Source organism: Calidris pugnax, unplaced genomic scaffold, assembly GCF_001431845.1.
Source record: "Calidris pugnax isolate Ruff unplaced genomic scaffold, ASM143184v1 scaffold91, whole genome shotgun sequence".
In the NCBI taxonomy this organism is placed as follows: domain Eukaryota; kingdom Metazoa; phylum Chordata; class Aves; order Charadriiformes; family Scolopacidae; genus Calidris; species Calidris pugnax.
The window spans coordinates 325,191-341,517 of NW_015090898.1; the positions used below are offsets into that span (position 1 = coordinate 325,191).

General features: G+C 54.8%; 1 protein-coding gene across 1 annotated transcript; it reads right to left on the reverse strand.

Moving 5' to 3' along the window:
* Positions 1–5,512: 5,512 nt before the first annotated feature.
* MTCH1 (mitochondrial carrier 1) lies at positions 5,513–16,210 on the reverse strand. Its single transcript, XM_014948437.1, has 12 exons — positions 16,123–16,210; positions 15,565–15,717; positions 14,335–14,441; positions 13,827–13,904; positions 13,470–13,527; positions 12,972–13,023; positions 11,302–11,361; positions 8,062–8,155; positions 7,662–7,709; positions 7,390–7,457; positions 6,646–6,721; positions 5,513–5,717 (listed from the first exon to the last, which is right to left on the reverse strand). The coding sequence occupies exons 1-12, from the start codon at positions 16,208–16,210 to the stop codon at positions 5,649–5,651; spliced, it is 951 nt and encodes a 316-aa protein (XP_014803923.1). The 3' UTR covers positions 5,513–5,648.
* Between the last annotated feature and the right edge of the window lie 117 nt (positions 16,211–16,327).

Consider the following 16,327-nt stretch of genomic DNA (forward strand, 5'->3'; position numbering starts at 1 on the left):
GGCCCCTTCTCCCCGTCCCCGTCCCCCCCCCATAATAACAAAAACATCCCCCCCACACCACCTCTTTTCCGCCCCTCTCCAACCCCCCGGGTGGCCCAATGGGGGGCAAAGGGTTGGGGAAGGGGGGGGGTTGTGGCCCACGGCTGGTGGGTGCCCGCCGAGCCCCCCGCTCTGCCCCACGTACCCCGCGAGGATGACCTGGGCAAGACACAGAACAACAACTTCCTGCTCCGGCTCCCTAAAACGCCTGTTTCCACGCAGGGGTTAGGCGGCGCGGCGAGACGGGGGGAGCTGGGAGGAGGTTTGGGGGTTTGTCGTCATTGAACCATGCTTTTTTTTTTTTTTCCCTTTTTTTTGGCCTTTTTTCTCTTTTTTTCCCCTTTTTCCCCCCCTTTTTTTGGCCTTTTTTCCCTTTTTTCCCTTTTTTTTTTTGGCCTTTTTTCTTTTCTTCTCCTCTGCTTCTCTTTCCCTTTTTTTGGGGGGAACGTATGTTTTCGCCCACCAGCCCAAACCCAACGCGAAGCGAAAAAGGAGAGGAGGGGGGGAAAGAGAAATCTAAATGGGAAGAGAATAGCTGGGAGTCGACAGGACAATGCAGGGAAAACGGGGAGATTAGCAGAGCCCTCGACACCCATCGCGCCCGCCCCGTTTCTGAACCGGTCGCCCCCCGCGCCTCCTCTTTCTATTTTATTTTTTTTTTTAATACTCCCGGCTCCTGAATTATTCCAGTCCACGAGCGGGAGGGGAAGGCAGAGTCCGGAGTCCCTCGGAGCTGCCAAGAGCGTTGCAACAGGAAAGAAAGAAAAGCGAGAGAGAGAGAGAGAGAGAGGGAGAAGCCCGGCAGAGCCCTCACAATCGAGCAGCAAGAAGAGCAAGGAGAAATTAACATCCAATTAGTGCCGTGTTTAACGAGGGAGACAGAGGCGGCTGTTGTTTTATTGCCCTGTTCTTTTCAGGCGCATCTGACAGGCAGCGGGGAAGGCACCCCAGCTCCAAGTGACGTCATCATATTTTATTTTTTAATTATTTCCCCCCCCCCCACGCCGTCTCCCGCCTTTTCTCCCCGCTCTCCGTCTTTTCCTCCTTCAAGTTTTGCCCGGACTCGGCAACTCGGCCGGGGAAATTTAGGACTTTCTTTCTCACCCTTTGAGCCACTGGGGTTCCCCCCCCTCTCCTTCCCCCCAACGCCAACCCCAGAAAAACAAACGCGCCAACCCACCCCAAAGTCTTTGTTCTTCCAAAAAGAAAAACATTTGGAAAAAAAAAAAGGGGAGAAAAAAAAACAAAACACAATTAAAATAATCAAAGTTGGGATGGATGGGAGCTGGAGGAGGTTTCTCCGTGTCCGAGGGCGTGCGTCTGTCCCCTCTCCCGTCCCTCTCCCCAGACGCCTCCGCTCGCCTTGTAAAACTTTGCGGCGTGTGACGCTGCTCCGGCCTCCTCTGGCAGCCTGACAGGAGCCGCGCCGCGCAGGCGGCTTTTAAGGGAGAAACTCCACTCCTCCGGATTACAGAATTAACACCTTTGTTGGGTGTTGTTTGCTCGGTGCTTTTTTTTTTTTTCACCAAAGGAAGGCCGCCTCGACCAACGGCTGCCGCAGCAGCGACGCGGCCCCTCGCCGCGCCGGCCCGGCCGTGGGGTCACAAGCCAAAAGGAAAGCCAAGGAGGCTTTTCCACCCCCCCCTTCCCGGGTTCCTGCTTCTCCCCCCCGGGGATGGGGGGGTCCGGCATCGTGTGAGCGCCGGGGGAAACGTCTCGGCCGACCCTGGCCAGGCTGTGCTGTCACCTCTGTCCCCCAGGTCCAGGGTCTCCTCGAGGTGGGATAAAACGCCACCGGCTTCCCCCTGAGAGCACTGCCATCCCGGGAGGGGACAGGGCAGCTCAGTTTGGGGGAGTTTGAGGGGAGTTCTGTCCCCAAAAAGGCCCACGGCAGGCAAAGGGGAGCATGGAGAGCAGCTCTTCTCCTGCTCTTACGAGCCGGAGCGGAGCCGCCAGCGTGGCAGGTCAGGCCACCGCTCCCAGCATCCCCGCCGTGCCCTTTGCGGCCTTTTCTCCTTGATTCCAGCCAGGATTTCCCTTGTCCAGGGGGAGAGGTGAATCCCTTCCCCCAAATCCTCCGTAACCCCCCACTTTGGGTGAAGACCATCCCAGGGAACCGGGCTGTGCGGAGACAGGGGACAGGTCCAGGGCCACCGGCGCCTGGGTCCGGTCCAAGTCCTCACCGGGAGCATTTCCCGGCACCAGCCAGTCCCACCTGGCTGGCGGCAAGATCTCCTCCGTTTATTTTTGATTTTTTAAAATATTTTAAAAGAATTATTTGCCTACGTGGAGCTCAGCGCTGAGGGAGAACAGCGCAAACAGCCTTATCGAGGGCCGCCGGGCCGCAGGGGCACTTCCTCGCCCGCCGCCGCAGGACGGGGCCCCTCCATCACTCCGGGGCTGGCGAGAGGGGGGACAGGCAGCCCCCGGCCTTCCCCTGCCCAGACACCAGGGTGACGGCCACCGGGCAGCCATGGGGAGAGCTCTTCCCTCCCAGCTCCACCAGTAGTAGGGGCTTCGTTTTAACCACAGGGTCTGTAGCAGGGGGAAAGGGAAGGACGATGTGATGGAACCCGAGCTCAGCTGCGCTTTCCCCAGGCACAAGGGGTTCCCCAGAACCTCGTTGCTCCCCAAACCCTGCCCAGCCCCAAGCACCCAGACCCCGGGGAGAGTCAGGGCAGCCTTGACCTGAGTTTCCCTCTCCCGGCTGCGGTCGCTGCCTCCCTTCTCCCCCCGGCAGCCGGGAGCAGACGAGGCCAAAGTCCCAGCAATCTCTGTTTTTCCACCGAGGGCTGATAAACGGCGCGGGCACCGCACGGCAGCGACCTCCGCCCCTACTGGTTTTGTGCTGGAAAGTCAATATTTAAACTCAGGTTTGTTTCCTGGGCAGACTGGGGAGTGCTGCGGTGGAGGGGGGGAAGAAATCTCCATCCTGGGGACCAAACCTCCTCCTCCACCCATTCATTTGTTCTCCCAACCTCAGGTTTGACCCCAAATCCCCCCATCAGCTGCATGAAACCAGCACCAGCTGTGGGGCTGAGCACCCACTAACGAACCGGGCAGCAATTAAGGGAGGGGGTTGCCCAGCTAGAATTCTCTCCTTGCCTGTTGCTGGTGTAGATGCTGTCCCCGTGGTAGGACACATCAAATGAAGCACCAGATGAGAACAAGGGTCAGGACTGGGTGGGAGTAAGGAAATATTTAATTATCCTGTGAACAGCAGCCCCTGCTTCAAGGTAAGGCAGCCCCTTGAAACCTGGTTTTCATTTAAATTGATCAAAAATTATGCTCTGGGCGTTGTGTTTCCAGCAAAGCTGGTGGGTCCCGGTGAGCTGGTAGAAATTGCGGGCAGGTTGCCTGCTCTGGGGCAGATTTAGGTAAATTCCTTCAAGGAAACGGCACTTTTCCTTGCAGGGGCTGCAGCCAGGCTGTGCGGGGGGGGGTTCACAGGCTGTGACCAGCACAAGGTGGCCTTAATTTTGAGGGTAAAAGTGTACGTTTCTGAGAGGGTGTTACGTGATCTGGGAGATGCAGTACCTGGTGTCGGGGAGGCAAGAAACCAGATAATGGGATAAAAGTGGGGCCGGTGGGGAAGGATGGATGGACCCTGTGAGCTGGACAGGGGAGGATGGAGCAGCTGAACCGGTCCAACAGCACCAAAGGGTCTCCATCATCTCTTCCAGAATTGCTCAGGTCAATTTTAACTCCAAATACCTATTTCCATGTGTGTCGTTTCAAGCAGCCAAGCCCACGGCTGCCTCCTCCCCAGCTCCAGGTGCTCCCAGTTGGCTCAGCCTAAACCCATTGACCTTCTACAGAGCTGAGGGAGACTGGAGGGAACCGGAGTTTGCAGCAGCTGGTTTAGCCCTGGCTTTGGGGAGGAAACCAAGGGAAATGCCTGTCTTAAAGTGAAACTTTCCCTGAGCGAGGCAGCCCATGATGCAAAAAAAAAAAAAATAAAAATTAACACTTTTTAACAAAAGAAACAGCCAAGAGTTGTTGTTTTATAGCTGTATTTTGGAGCACTGTTAAATCCTCTTTGAAATAATCTCTGGTGTTAGGGAACAGGGCCATGCATTATTTAACTTCTGTTACCATCACATCAACTGTACGGGAGGAAAGGGAGGACAGACAGGAGCAACGTCACGACACCGAAGGGAGCTGGGTGGGCACCACCGGTCCCAGCGTGTACCAGCGGAGTCCCGAAGCCCTGGCTGGGAGGATCAAACCCATCCGAGGGAGGAAAACCCCTGTGCGATGGTGGGTCAAGGCCCCCAGAGGACCAGGATGGGACGTGACCCCAACGGCTGCTGCTGCAGCACACGGGAACCTGCTCGAGGACCCCAAAAACCCTCTTCCCAGGGAGTGCAGCAACATCTCTGTGCAAAAGACTGCTTCGTGGGGGAACCGAAGTGTGGGGAATCTGCCTGCCTGCCACGGCAGCACAGACTGGTGCAAAAAACCTATTATTTTGGTGAACTGAGGAGAAATCCTGCCCTGCTGCCACCGGTGAGCTCTGCTGCACAAGGGCCAGCCGTGCTCCCCTGTGCCTGAGGAGCTCCTGAACCCAAGGCCTCGCATGCTTTCGGCCACCTCGAGGTTTATTCCTTTACTCCAGACAGGAACGGACCAAACGCTCCTCCTGCAACCGACCCCTTCTGTGTGTAGCTCTCAGCAGGACGCTGCCATGCAGCAGCACCGCAGGATACAGCTCTGTGTCCATCAGCAAAGACCAGACCTTGTCATCCCACAGCCAGGAGATGCCCAGGAGATGTGGCCCGGCTGGTCCAACCCAGGACCTGTCTTCTGAGGACCAGGTACAGGCGGCCCGCCTGGGTGACACCCGGCAGCTCTGTCGGGTGGATCCTAAACCCAGCCCATCCTGCAGCAAAAATCCTTCCCATCTGCAGTGCACGTCCCTCCCTGAGTGCTCTCTCCACGTCCGAGTCCCAGCGCCGCCCCGCAGCCGAGCCATCCCCGTCTCTTAGGGACCGTGCTGTGTTCTGTAGTGAGACCGTTTCCTTTTTCTGTGTAGATACTGTAATTTCCTTCTTCAGGCCCGGGGGAGGTGCTGTGCTCCCTCCCTAGTGTTCAAGTACCCTCAAAACCTTAAATATGGGTCACGGGATTGATCTCACCCGGGATGAGGTACCTGCCCTCTCCAGAAGAGATGAGGCCAGAGCTGCTGGAGCCTTCCCAGAAAAACAACCTCAATCTCCTGCCGCTTCTCAGCTCGGGCAGAACGAAGCAGTCTTTTGTCCCTGCGTCTCAGGGCTGGCTTGTTTAGTACCTGGGCATTTTCTGCTTGCCCAAACTTCCCCGGTGACTCCAGAGCTACAGCCCGGACCAAAGAGACAACTCCCTTCTGCTCTCCCTGCTGCACATCCCAGTCCAGACAGCCATGAGGATGGGGCTTTGGTCCAGCTGGGGCCTGAAGCCAGATCTCCTGGAGCCAACTTGTTGCTGGCCTTGTTGGAGAGGAGGTGTCTCCTTCTGGCACCACGGACTTCGGATCAAAAAGGGGAAAAAAAAAAAATAGATGTATATCGAAACAAGCTTAGGGTTTCTTGAGGAGCCCACATCCATCACCTCTCCCTGCGAGCCGGGGGTCAGTCGATGGGGAAGCAGGCGGCGGGCGCTCTGCGGAAGAGCAGGCTGGAGCCGCGGAAGAGCTGCCCCTGCGGAGGAGAGAGCAGAAGGTCAGGGCTGAGACCCGGCCTGGGAATCACAGCAGGGACTGACCCAGGCCCACCCCAGGGGCTGCGAGACCCAGGCACCCTCGGGGAGATATGGGGGTGTCAGCCCTGTGGGTGCTGGGGGTGGGCATCTTCCCCCTAGGGTGGCTGATGGAGAAGGGCAGAGCCATCGCGCTTCGCTGCGAGCCATGTGTTTGCTGAAAGCTCACAGGCTGCAATCTTATCATAGAATTGCCCAGGCTGGAAGGGACCTCCAAAGGCCATCTAGTCCGCCCCCCCCGCAGTCAGCAGGGACCCCCCCAACTAGACCAGGTTGCCCAGGGCCTCGTCGAGCCTCTCCTTGAATATCTCCAGGGAAGGGGCCTCAACCACCTCCCTGGGCAACCTGTTCCAGTGCTCCACCACCCTCACAGTGAAGAACTCTCTCCTCATCTCCAGTCTCAATCTGTTCCCCTCCAGCTTGAAGCCATTGCCCCTCGTCCTGTCACTACAGGCCTTTCTAAACAGGCTCTCCCCAGCCTTCCTGTAGGCTCCCTTCAGGGACTGGAAGGCTGCTATTAGGTCTCCCCGGAGCCTCCTCTTCTCCAGGCTGAACAACCCCAGCTCCCTCAGCCTGTCCTCGTAGCAGAGGTGCTCCATCCCCCTGATCATCCTCGTGGCCCTCCTCTGGACCCTCTCCATCAGGGCCATGTCCTTCTTATATTGAGGGCTCCAGACCTGCACACAATCCTGGGGCCATGTAAGGGGCAGACCAGTACTGCCGTGCCTGGAACCAGTGCCAAACTGGAGGGATGGGAATGGGTTATAGAGAACATCAAGGATGTGGGACAGGCACTCCCTGGGCAGCGCTGGAGACCTGGGGCAGGAGGAGATGGAGCCCAAAGCTCCACGTGTGCCCTGCTCCCCTCACCTGAGCACTGAGATACCTCCAGCAATGGATCCAGGACGTAAAGGCGGGAGCATAGGGAGGGAGGCCGGCGTGCAACCTGCAGGAATGAGAGAGAGCTGAGAAGGGTCCGTAGAGGTGTCACGTTATCCAGAGGTAACACAAGAGCAGCCAGAAGTGTAAGGGAGGACACAGAAACAGCGTCGGCCCTGGGCTGAAGGCCAAATGACCGGCTCCGTTATTTACAATGCAACAGATCGTGTAATTTAATTACCTCTGGAGTGTACAAACACGGAGCGTTACCTGGATACACCGAGCCCAGGACTCGACGCTGTATCCACACCTCCGAGAGCCAGCAGAAATCAAGACATTACACCCTCTTGGATCCAGTCCCCTTGCCACAGGCACAAACGCAGAGGGCTTCTTGCAGCAATCAAAAGCCAGCTTGGTCCTGCTCCTGCCTCCACCCATTAAGAGCTTTGCTTTCCCTCCCTTTGATCCCTTCTGCCTCCGGTCTCTTTCAGATCAGACCACGCCACGGCGGCTCTCCCTATTTCTCCCCACCTGAAGCTTTTATGCTGCTCTTGTCTGTGCCCTCTGATGTCAAATTCTAAGCAGCCTGGGACAGGAAACGAGCCAACCCTGCGAGGTGCCGTCTAGTTTACGGGTTGGGTATGAAAGCTTTACGATCGTTAGCAGAGGATTCAGAGAACGAGGGGCTGGAAGAAAGGATAGGGGAAGCCTCAGATCTCAGTGTGAGGGACATACCCACAGTTGTTCACTGCCATGAGATCTCCCACCAGAAGGAAGGGGTACGTCAGCATGCTCACAGCGATCTGAAAGAACAGAAAAACAGTAGCCTCTCTAACGTTCATCATGTCAAAAAAAAAAAAAAAAGGCTAGTGCCAGCTTTTGCATGTTGACAAAGTTATCCTCATCTTTGGAGACAAAGTAGGGACCAGCCTTTGTCCCCAGACTGTGAGCTGTCACCCCCCCCAGCAGCAGGAAGAGAAGAAAGGACATGGCAGCTGCCTACGTACCCCCATCACGAATTTCGTGTAGCTCCGGATCACCGATGCCTGGCTGAACTGGAAAGAGAAACCAAAGGGATTGAGGAGGAGGTGGACACCGGGCTGTCACTGTCACTGCCTGACACCCCTCCGAGCCCGAGGTGATGGGTGTGGGGCAGGGGAAGGAGGCAGAAAGCAGTGGTGACCACGCCACATCCTAGCTGAGAACCAGAGAAGACGTTTTCTATCAAACCTCATCCTCTGAACTGGAGCTGAAACACAGCCCTGAGCAGACACTGCATCGTTAGCACTTTTACAGTGTTTTATCCAAAGCCCAGTGTCTGTTTGTATTAAATTAGCCATTAATCTCCCATCAACTCCTTCCAACTGCAGGTGCCCCCCAAACCCTCCATCAAGGGCTCCCACTCACGTTGTCGTCCACCGCGTAGGTGTTGATGAAGTGAGCCAAGAGGTTGCAGCACCAGAGGAAGATGACATCTCCCAGGATGTGAGGGACCAAACCGCTGCAACAGCAAAAAGAGGGACGTGAGGTGCAGAAGGGTCCCAAGTGCCACCTTCCAAGGTGCCCAGCCCTCCCTCCACCAGCGCAGAGGAACCTCCTTCCCCCAAAGTGCATCTTTGCTTTGGGAAGAATTGATGGGAACAGGGGAAATTTCAGGGAAGGCCTTCAAACATGGTCCTACGTGTGCTGCCAGGGGATGCTCTGGAGCAGAAAGTTCGGGATCTGCCGTGTGGGCACCCAAGTCCCCTTGTTCTGCCCCAAAACCCCCCGTTGGCCCAACTCCTGCTCTGAAACCCAGGCAAGGCAGGGATGAAGCTGATTTCTGTTAAACTCATTTTGCAGATGCTCTTCAGGACCCGGGATGAGAAGCTCATCTCTCTGTGGAATCTCCCTCCTTTTAGAAATGAAAATGAGGGGGGTTGTTCCCACAAAACCTGCTCTGCTGCAAAGTGGGATTATCTGGAGGCAGAGCTCCAGCCCCTGATTTTCCCTGTCTCTGCTGCCACCCAAGAGCATGGGGACACGAGGCAATGTGCTGCTTTGGTTTATGGCTCTCATCAACATGTGGGCTGGAGCTCCTAGCAGCACGAACACCCTCAGCTTCCACAGCTAATGGCACTAAAACATTGGAAAAGCGTTTTGGAGGGTTTCTTCAGTTTGCCAGAGCTCCTGCAGCATCTGCTGGACCAGCACAGGGGGCAAGCCCAGGGCCTCTTGCTTTGGATGTGCAGAATTCCGCTGCAAAAGGATCCAGACAGTTCTGAAAACGAGCCTGTTGAGAGGCACAGGAGTGTCTGCGGTGCTGGAAAGAGCCACCTCCAAGCACACTCATCCGAGTCATTGGTTTCTCCCCAAAAAACCAATGCTGCCTCCTCGGAGCAGGGACCGGTTTTCTCTCCTGCTGTGGTCGCTGCAGCAGCAGAACAGCAACTGGGACTGCGCGCTCTGATCCAGCCCATTTTGCTTCCTTGGTGTTAGGGTTTATGCTTTTTGGAGACAACCCATGCATTGCCAGGGCCCTGGCAGCTCTGGAGAAGCAGCCGAGGTCTCAGGGGCTGGGCACAGCAGAAGCCTCCAATAGAAGATCCACTGGCTTTAAAAGATGTGACACATGAGAGCGACGGACAGGACAAAGGAATCAAAGCTCTCTGGTCCCAAAGAGATGGTCTGCTTTGCGTTTAGCATTTAGCCTTTGTTAAAAATCCTTTCTCTACCTCAAAGTCAAGTCTGAAGCAGCCTCCTGAGCTGCTGCAGATAGAACAAGGGCTTAATAAAGACCAGGAAACAGAAATCACAGCAGCCGCGTGAGTAAACCCTCACCCATCTGTTGATAGAGAATCAGATCGTTTGCTCCATTTGCAATAAGGATCCCATCCCTTGCTCCCCTCCATCATCAAAGTAACAACAGATGCTGGACCTGAGTTTACAGGATGATTGGAGACCAGAGGTCTGAGAGAGATGCAGAAAGAGACTAAAAAACCCAAACTCATTTGTGGTACAGCTCTTGTGCCCGGTGAGATGTTCAAGGAGATCTGGATTTAAAAGATGACAAGTGATCAAAAGCTGAACCAGTAGCAGGCACATGGTGAAGCCTGTGATTACGGTGATGGTACCCAGCAGGAGAAACCTCAGAGCCAGGCAGGGCTGGGACAAGCCATCCTCGATGTGACACGAGTGTCTTGGAGCCCCAGGAACATCTCTCTGGCCTGCTGGCCGGCAGGAGAGCGCTGCAGATATGAGGGGAAGCAAGATAAATCCATCCCCTGGAAAGTCTTTATCTCTAGAGGCACACATCCAGAGAGAGTGGGTGCCACCATTAGTGCTGTGTCGAGGTTTTAAGGCCGTGAGAGATGAGAGCACCGCGGTGATTTTAAGGGCACGGAGGTGTCTGGGTTGCCTTAGGAGGGCTGTGAGCAGAAACACAGTGGTTTGGTCCTGGTGAGATTTCCTCACGGGGCTGTAGAGCACATATAACTTCAGAGCCCTCCTGAGACATTTTGGGTTGTGTTAAAGCCTTTCCTGTGAACTATTAAGTTTAATTAGGCTACCAACAGTGTTTATTTTATGTGGAGGAAGGGAATGCGGCGGCTCTTTTCACCTTATTTCCTCAGGAGGCGGAGGAGAGGGAGGATTGCTGAGCAGCCTGCTCCAGCCGTGCCCAGGGGGATCATCCCCAAGGAACCTGTATCTAACAGAGGAGATTTGGGGCTGCACCCCAAACCCTCCCCAGAGAAGCCGTGGGCTGCAAAAGGAAGATGCAGCAACACTCGACTGGGGTCTCTGCAGACACCTGGCCCTTCTCTCTTGGGGAAGGACACGGTGAGACCCCCTGTGATTGCTCATTCTTCCTGCTGCCTTCATGTTCCATCTGGAAGCCCAAATTTTGTGACTGCAGGAGCCAAAGGCATCAGGCCTGAAAGCCCCTCCTGAAATTTCGGAGCTGCCTTTACTGTTATTAACATAATAAAGCGTGTTATCTTCCCACCGGGAGCGGAGGCAGCAGGTGGTTCTGCTTTTATACAGATGTGAAAAAAAAAAAAAAAAAAGGCAAGAAGTGTTAATTAAAGGTTCAAGCAAAAAAAAAAGTGTCCGCTAGACTTCCACTTGAGCGACGCCATCAATTCACCAGGCTCCATAAAAGGCTGGAAGAACTTTTCAGCTCTTTCTGGTCCAGGCAGCGACGTTGCTGAGCCCAGCAGCACCGTGGTCCCACAGCAGAGGCAAACCTGCCCCCAGCACCAACCACCCGCTCGTTAGGAGCACCCAGGGTGCTCTTCAGAGGAACGTGCTTCTTATCCGGGTCCTGGATTTTATTTCAACAAGGGGGTCTCATTGTTGCACTTGATCTTGGTGCCCGTTGCACAAACAAACGCTTTAAACGGCCCTTGAGTGAAACACAAAGCACCACCAGGGGGGAAAAAGAAAGGTAAGAACAACAAAAAAAAAAAATAGAGTTTTCTCTGGGCTCTGAAGGTTTGATTGAAGATAAGATCTGGGGCAAACTTAATGGTCAAACTGGAGCCTATCAAAGGCTCCTCTGGGAGGGATGGGAGGGTCCTGCAGTTGGACAAGGTTTCAGATGGGGGGCCAGGAGAGCCAGGCACCTTTGGGCTACAGGAGAAAGCATTTAAACAACAACTCACGTACACAAAGAATCCCAGGATCCCTTCTTCCTTGAAGATCCTGCCGATGGCGCTGAAGACACCGCTGCCAAGAAAGGAGAAGAGCTGTGAAGGTGCAGGGGTTGCTCTCTCTGTCCTGAACAGCTTCCTGCACACTCTGCAGACCACAGTGTGTCCCTCAAAGCCACCAATGCAGAGGGCAGCTCCAATCTGCTCCTTCTCAACTCCTCAAGAAGGGTCATCCCTCCATTCTGCCAGTCTGCAGTAACTCCTGGGACAACACTCAACCTGCTGACAGCTGTTTAAATGCCAGAGCTCGAAGAGCTCTGCTTGGCTTTGGGTGAGTAGATACATGTGCTGCAATTACAGCACGTAATTTGCTTTAATTAGGCTGATTCTGAACCCGAGAGCCCCGTCCTGCCTCTGGGAGCTCACGCTGGCAGTCGTGGAGTAGCTGCAATCGTGTCGGGCATGCTTTCAGGTGACTGCGTGTGTAGGTTTGTCCTGCACAGAGACAGGTATTGCTGAAAAAGGCTTGGAAAATTGTCTTGCAGACAAGCAGGGCAGCACCAGCACTTCGTATGGCTGAGGGGGGGTCTGATCACCACCTATAAATACTTCAAGGGTTGCACCAGCACTTCATATGGCTGAGGGGGGATCTGATCAACACCTATAAATACTTAAAGGGTGGGTGTCAAAAGGATGGGGCCGGTCTTTTCTCAGTGGTTCCCCAGGGACAGGACAAGAGGAAATGGGTACATCCCCAGGCACAGGACAAGAGGAAATGGGTACAAACTTGAATATAAGAACTTCCATCTAAACATGAGGAGGAACATCTTTACTTTGAGCATGGCAGAGCCCTGGAACTGCCACGGGAGGTGGTGGAGTCTCCTTCTCTGGAGACATTCAAGACCCACCTGGAGTGGGTCTTGAGGTTGAGAGGAACTTGAGAGTTCCTGTGCAACCTGCTCTGGGTGGACCTGCTTTGGCAGGGGGTTGGACTGGATGATCTCCAGAGGTCCCTTCCAACCCCATGTGATTCTCTATCACCTACTCTGCCTCCTGCTGACCTCCCTTTCCATTAACACCTCAAGCAAAAAGGCAGGAGTCTCGCTGTGTGACCAGGAAGGTGCATTACAGCCACCAAAATCCCCATGGGCACACGGCAGGACAGAGGGACACCAGGGACAGAGCCCATCTCTCCCCACACCCTTTCACCCCCAACTTGTCCACCCTCTAACCATGGCTCAGATTCACTTTTCGGTCTCCCAAACCACCTGGTTGCCATATCCCTCACTCCATGGGGCACCACTGACTCTCAGACTCGTGCTTTTCTGTGCCCAAACCCTTCCGAGCTGCAGCCCCTCACCTGTCACCTACTCTGCCTCCTGATGACCTCCCTTTCCATTAACACCTAAAGCAAAAAGGCAGGAGTCTCGTTGTGTGACCAGGAAGGTGCATTACAGCCACCAAAATCCCCATGGGCACACGGCAGGACAGAGGGACACCAGGGACAGAGCCCATCTCTCCCCACACCCTTTCACCCCCAACTTGTCCACCCTCTAACCATGGCTCAGATTCACTTTTCGGTCTCCCAAACCACCTGGTTGCCATATCCCTCACTCCATGGGGCACCACTGACTCTCAGACTCGTGCTTTTCTGTGCCCAAACCCTTCCGAGCTGCAGCCCCTCACCTGTATTTGACTTCCCGGCCCACGAACTGGACCATGCAGCGCATAGAGATCACTGGGAGGAAAGAAACACAGGGCTGGTGAAGCAATAAATCCAGTTTGGGTTGCAGGAATCCAGCTTGGGTGAAGGAAAACAAGGCCTGACCCTTCTGCCCTCCCTCCCCTCACCTTGCATCACCTCCAGCTCCTCTCGGTGGTCCTCAGCACCGCCAGCCTCATTAGAAACCGGAGCTTTTCCCTAGTCTGTCAGTGACAGGAAGGATTTCTGGCCCTAACCCCAACGGGATCTCTAGGACAAGCTCTGGGATGAATGGGAAGAGAGCACCTCACCACTCAGCTGGGTTAGTCCCTCAAAGCCAACCCAGGTGACCACTCGAGACCTGCATCTGTTCTGTGGTTCCACACGAGGCCATTTATGACAGATGCACATGGAGTGACTGGGGTTTTGGGGTGATCCCTGGCCAGAGCAGGGCTCCTCAGTCTGGAGAGGACAGGACTCACCGTGCAGAGGATGTGAGACAACCCGGGACACACACTGCATCATCATCTCGTGAGAGGTCTGGGAAGGGGAGAAAAAAACAGACCTGTATGAAAATCTACGTTGCCCCACCTGCACAGGTCAGGCCCTTTCCCTTCGTGGAGTAAAACCCATTTCAGGTTCTTCTTTTGAAATCTGTTGTTCAGGATAAATGAAATATTTCATAGCTGGGCACAGAGTAGCTACTAAATGCCACAACCTTTTCACCCAGAGTTTGTCTCCGAGTAATTTCACCCCCAGCCCACAGCTGAAGCTTCCTTTGCTCTCCAGGCACATCCCCAAAATGATCTTTCTGTTAACACACAATATCCACTTCTCACCTCTTTCACCACTTTCCTCAGGGAGGTCTTCACATCATCCTTGTTAGAAACGTGCTCCATGTCTTCCAGTGGAAAGGCCTGAGCAGGGAGAGAAGAAGCACATGGTCAAAACCGAGGGAGATGCTGCCCCACAAACCCTCCACGGCCGAGGACAGGAGGAAACCACAGGCAGTTGTGCTCTAGATGGGAAGAGAAGAAAAAAGGGCAAGGAGGAACAGAGGAGAAAGAAGAATGGAAAGCGAAACAGGGCACAGAGGGGTCCTGAAACTGCTTACAAAAGGCAAGTGGTTGTTCAAATTAAATATATATTGTTTAGAAAATTAGTTTGGGGGATATGGGCACTATTCTCCTCCTGTCCTGGAGGACTATTCAAAGCTTTTAGGAGATGGAGAGCGCGTTATTCCTCCATGCACAGTCGTGGCTGGGTAGATGCAGGCTCCCTGGCTCCCCTGCAGTAGCACGGGCCGACCCCGCAAATTGATTTATGGAGAGAGAAGCCGACCTTTACCTTCTTCACGCTCCCCCTGGTGATGGTTGATAAAGTGCTTGAGATGAGGCGAGGAGTAAGACCGCGGAAGAGGCCTCTTTTCCCATCCACTTCCACGATGTGTCTGGCTGGGTAAGAAAACACCAGGCTGCTGTCAGTCGGGAACCTGCTGGCGCGTGGAGAACACCCCAAAACACCTCCAGGGTTCAGCCAAAACCGTGCCAGAGCTCAACACAGCACGGACACCGCTCTGCAGCCCCGCTGTAAGTGATTTATTAACAGTCCTAAATAAAATTCCTACAGGATGCAAAGAATTCTGTCACATTTGTCTAAACCAGAAGGATGGCTCCAGTATTTTGGGCTGTTCGATAGCTTTGCTCACCCAAAAAGGGCCACCAGGCAGTTTGGAGTGAATGAGGGGAGGGAGGGATGATCCCACGTGTTGTGTGGTGTCACTTCCCTCTCCTGAGGGGTCAGACTCGGGGTTAATAACGATCTCGCAAACCCAGGTTCAGTTCACCTTCTCCCACGCAAGATTCCTTGGGTCTCCAGCCAAAAAATAAGCCAACAAATCCAATTTCTCCCTGATATAACAGGGTGGAATAGGACCCATCACGTGCTTGTGGGTACCCACTGCTCCTGCCCCCACCCTCCGCTGTCCCAAGCGAAGCCAGGGAGGTTCTGCCCATCTCCACCACCCAACGCTGGAAATCTGTTTGGAAAATGCATCTTCCAAGGGGCAGCACCGGAGTGTTTCCAGTCCTGGGTGTCCTGGGAGAGGTTTGAGGTGCTCACATACTGCTCCTGTGCAGGGTCACCCCCACCCCATGGCTACCACTGTCTGATTTTGGGATTGGCCCAACTCGGCTTTCAGGACTGGTTGGACTAGATGATCTCCAGGGGTCCCTTCCAACCCCGTATCATTCTGTGATTCGTTCTGTGACCGTGAGCTCTTCTTCATCACAAACCCACTGTGAAAGCAGCCCCCAAGGTCACCGAGTATCCCCCCACCCCTCCAGCGCAGCTCAGAGAGAAAAATCATCGCTGGGGCCACCACCTCCTTGTCCCCAACCACAGGTGGGTAAAATGCTGGTTTTGTGACTAGTTGTAGCGGTTTATGTCTCACTGGAGGCTGGGGATGACCCCAAGGGGAGGTGGGAACGTTGCTGGAGGTCACCTTGGTCGGCCTGGTGGCTCCCAGCCCCGTTTTTGGGCAGGACCTCGGGCTGGCAGGGAGGGATGTTGGCTCACCGTAGGTGAAGAAGCCGGGCAGGTAGAGGACCTTCCTTCCCAGCACGTTTCTTCCAACGGTTGGAGGTAGTGGCTCGTGCCCGACCTTCGAGAGAAACCCTGTGAGTAGGTCCCTGTCCTGGCATTCCCGGTCTCGATCCCGGTGTCCATGAGCTGCCAAAGGGCCATGCCCCCCAGCCCCAGTCACCTTCAGATGCCATGACACGGGGTCCCCAAGGTACAGGGGGTCCTCAACCCTCCCATTTTATGGGGGTCCCTATTAGAGGGGTTCTCAGGATACCCATTATATAGGGGTTTCCTGTCCCACCTTATACAGGAGCCCCCCCACAGAGGGTATCCTCATCCCCCCCATTTTAAGGGGTTCCCACCGTACAGGGTGTCCCCATCCCCTCCCATATGAGGGGGTCCCGATACCCCTGCTATAAAGGGGTCCTCAATGTATAGGGCTCCTCATCCCCGCATTATATAGGGCTCCCTATTCCCTGTTCTATAGGGGTCCCTCTTGTGTCCTCACCCTCCCACAATACAAGCTCCCCCCATTTTAGAGGTGCCCCTCACCCCCCCCAATTGTAAAGGGACGCCCAATATCCAGGGTGACCTCATCCCCTGTTATATACGGGGGGTCCCGTTGGCTGAGGGCCCTCATTGCCCCCTTATATAGGGGTCTCTCCCCCATTATATAGGTGTCCCCTGTTATAAAGGGGAAGGCTGTACATATAGTGGTCCCCAGCGCATGCAGGTCTCCATAGGGGCACTATATAGG

Excerpts from the sequence above, each read along its gene's own strand:
- MTCH1 (XM_014948437.1), bottom strand. The coding sequence starts at position 16,210 with ATGAGGGCCCTCAGCCAACGGGACCCCCCGTATATAACAGGGGATGAG. Across the intron at positions 7,458-7,661 it reads ACACGAAATTCGTGATGGGG|ATCGCTGTGAGCATGCTGAC; the intron begins GTACGTAGGCAG and ends CTGTTCTTTCAG. Across the intron at positions 5,718-6,645 it reads GGAGGTATCTCAGTGCTCAG|GGGCAGCTCTTCCGCGGCTC; the intron begins GTGAGGGGAGCA and ends TCTCCTCCGCAG.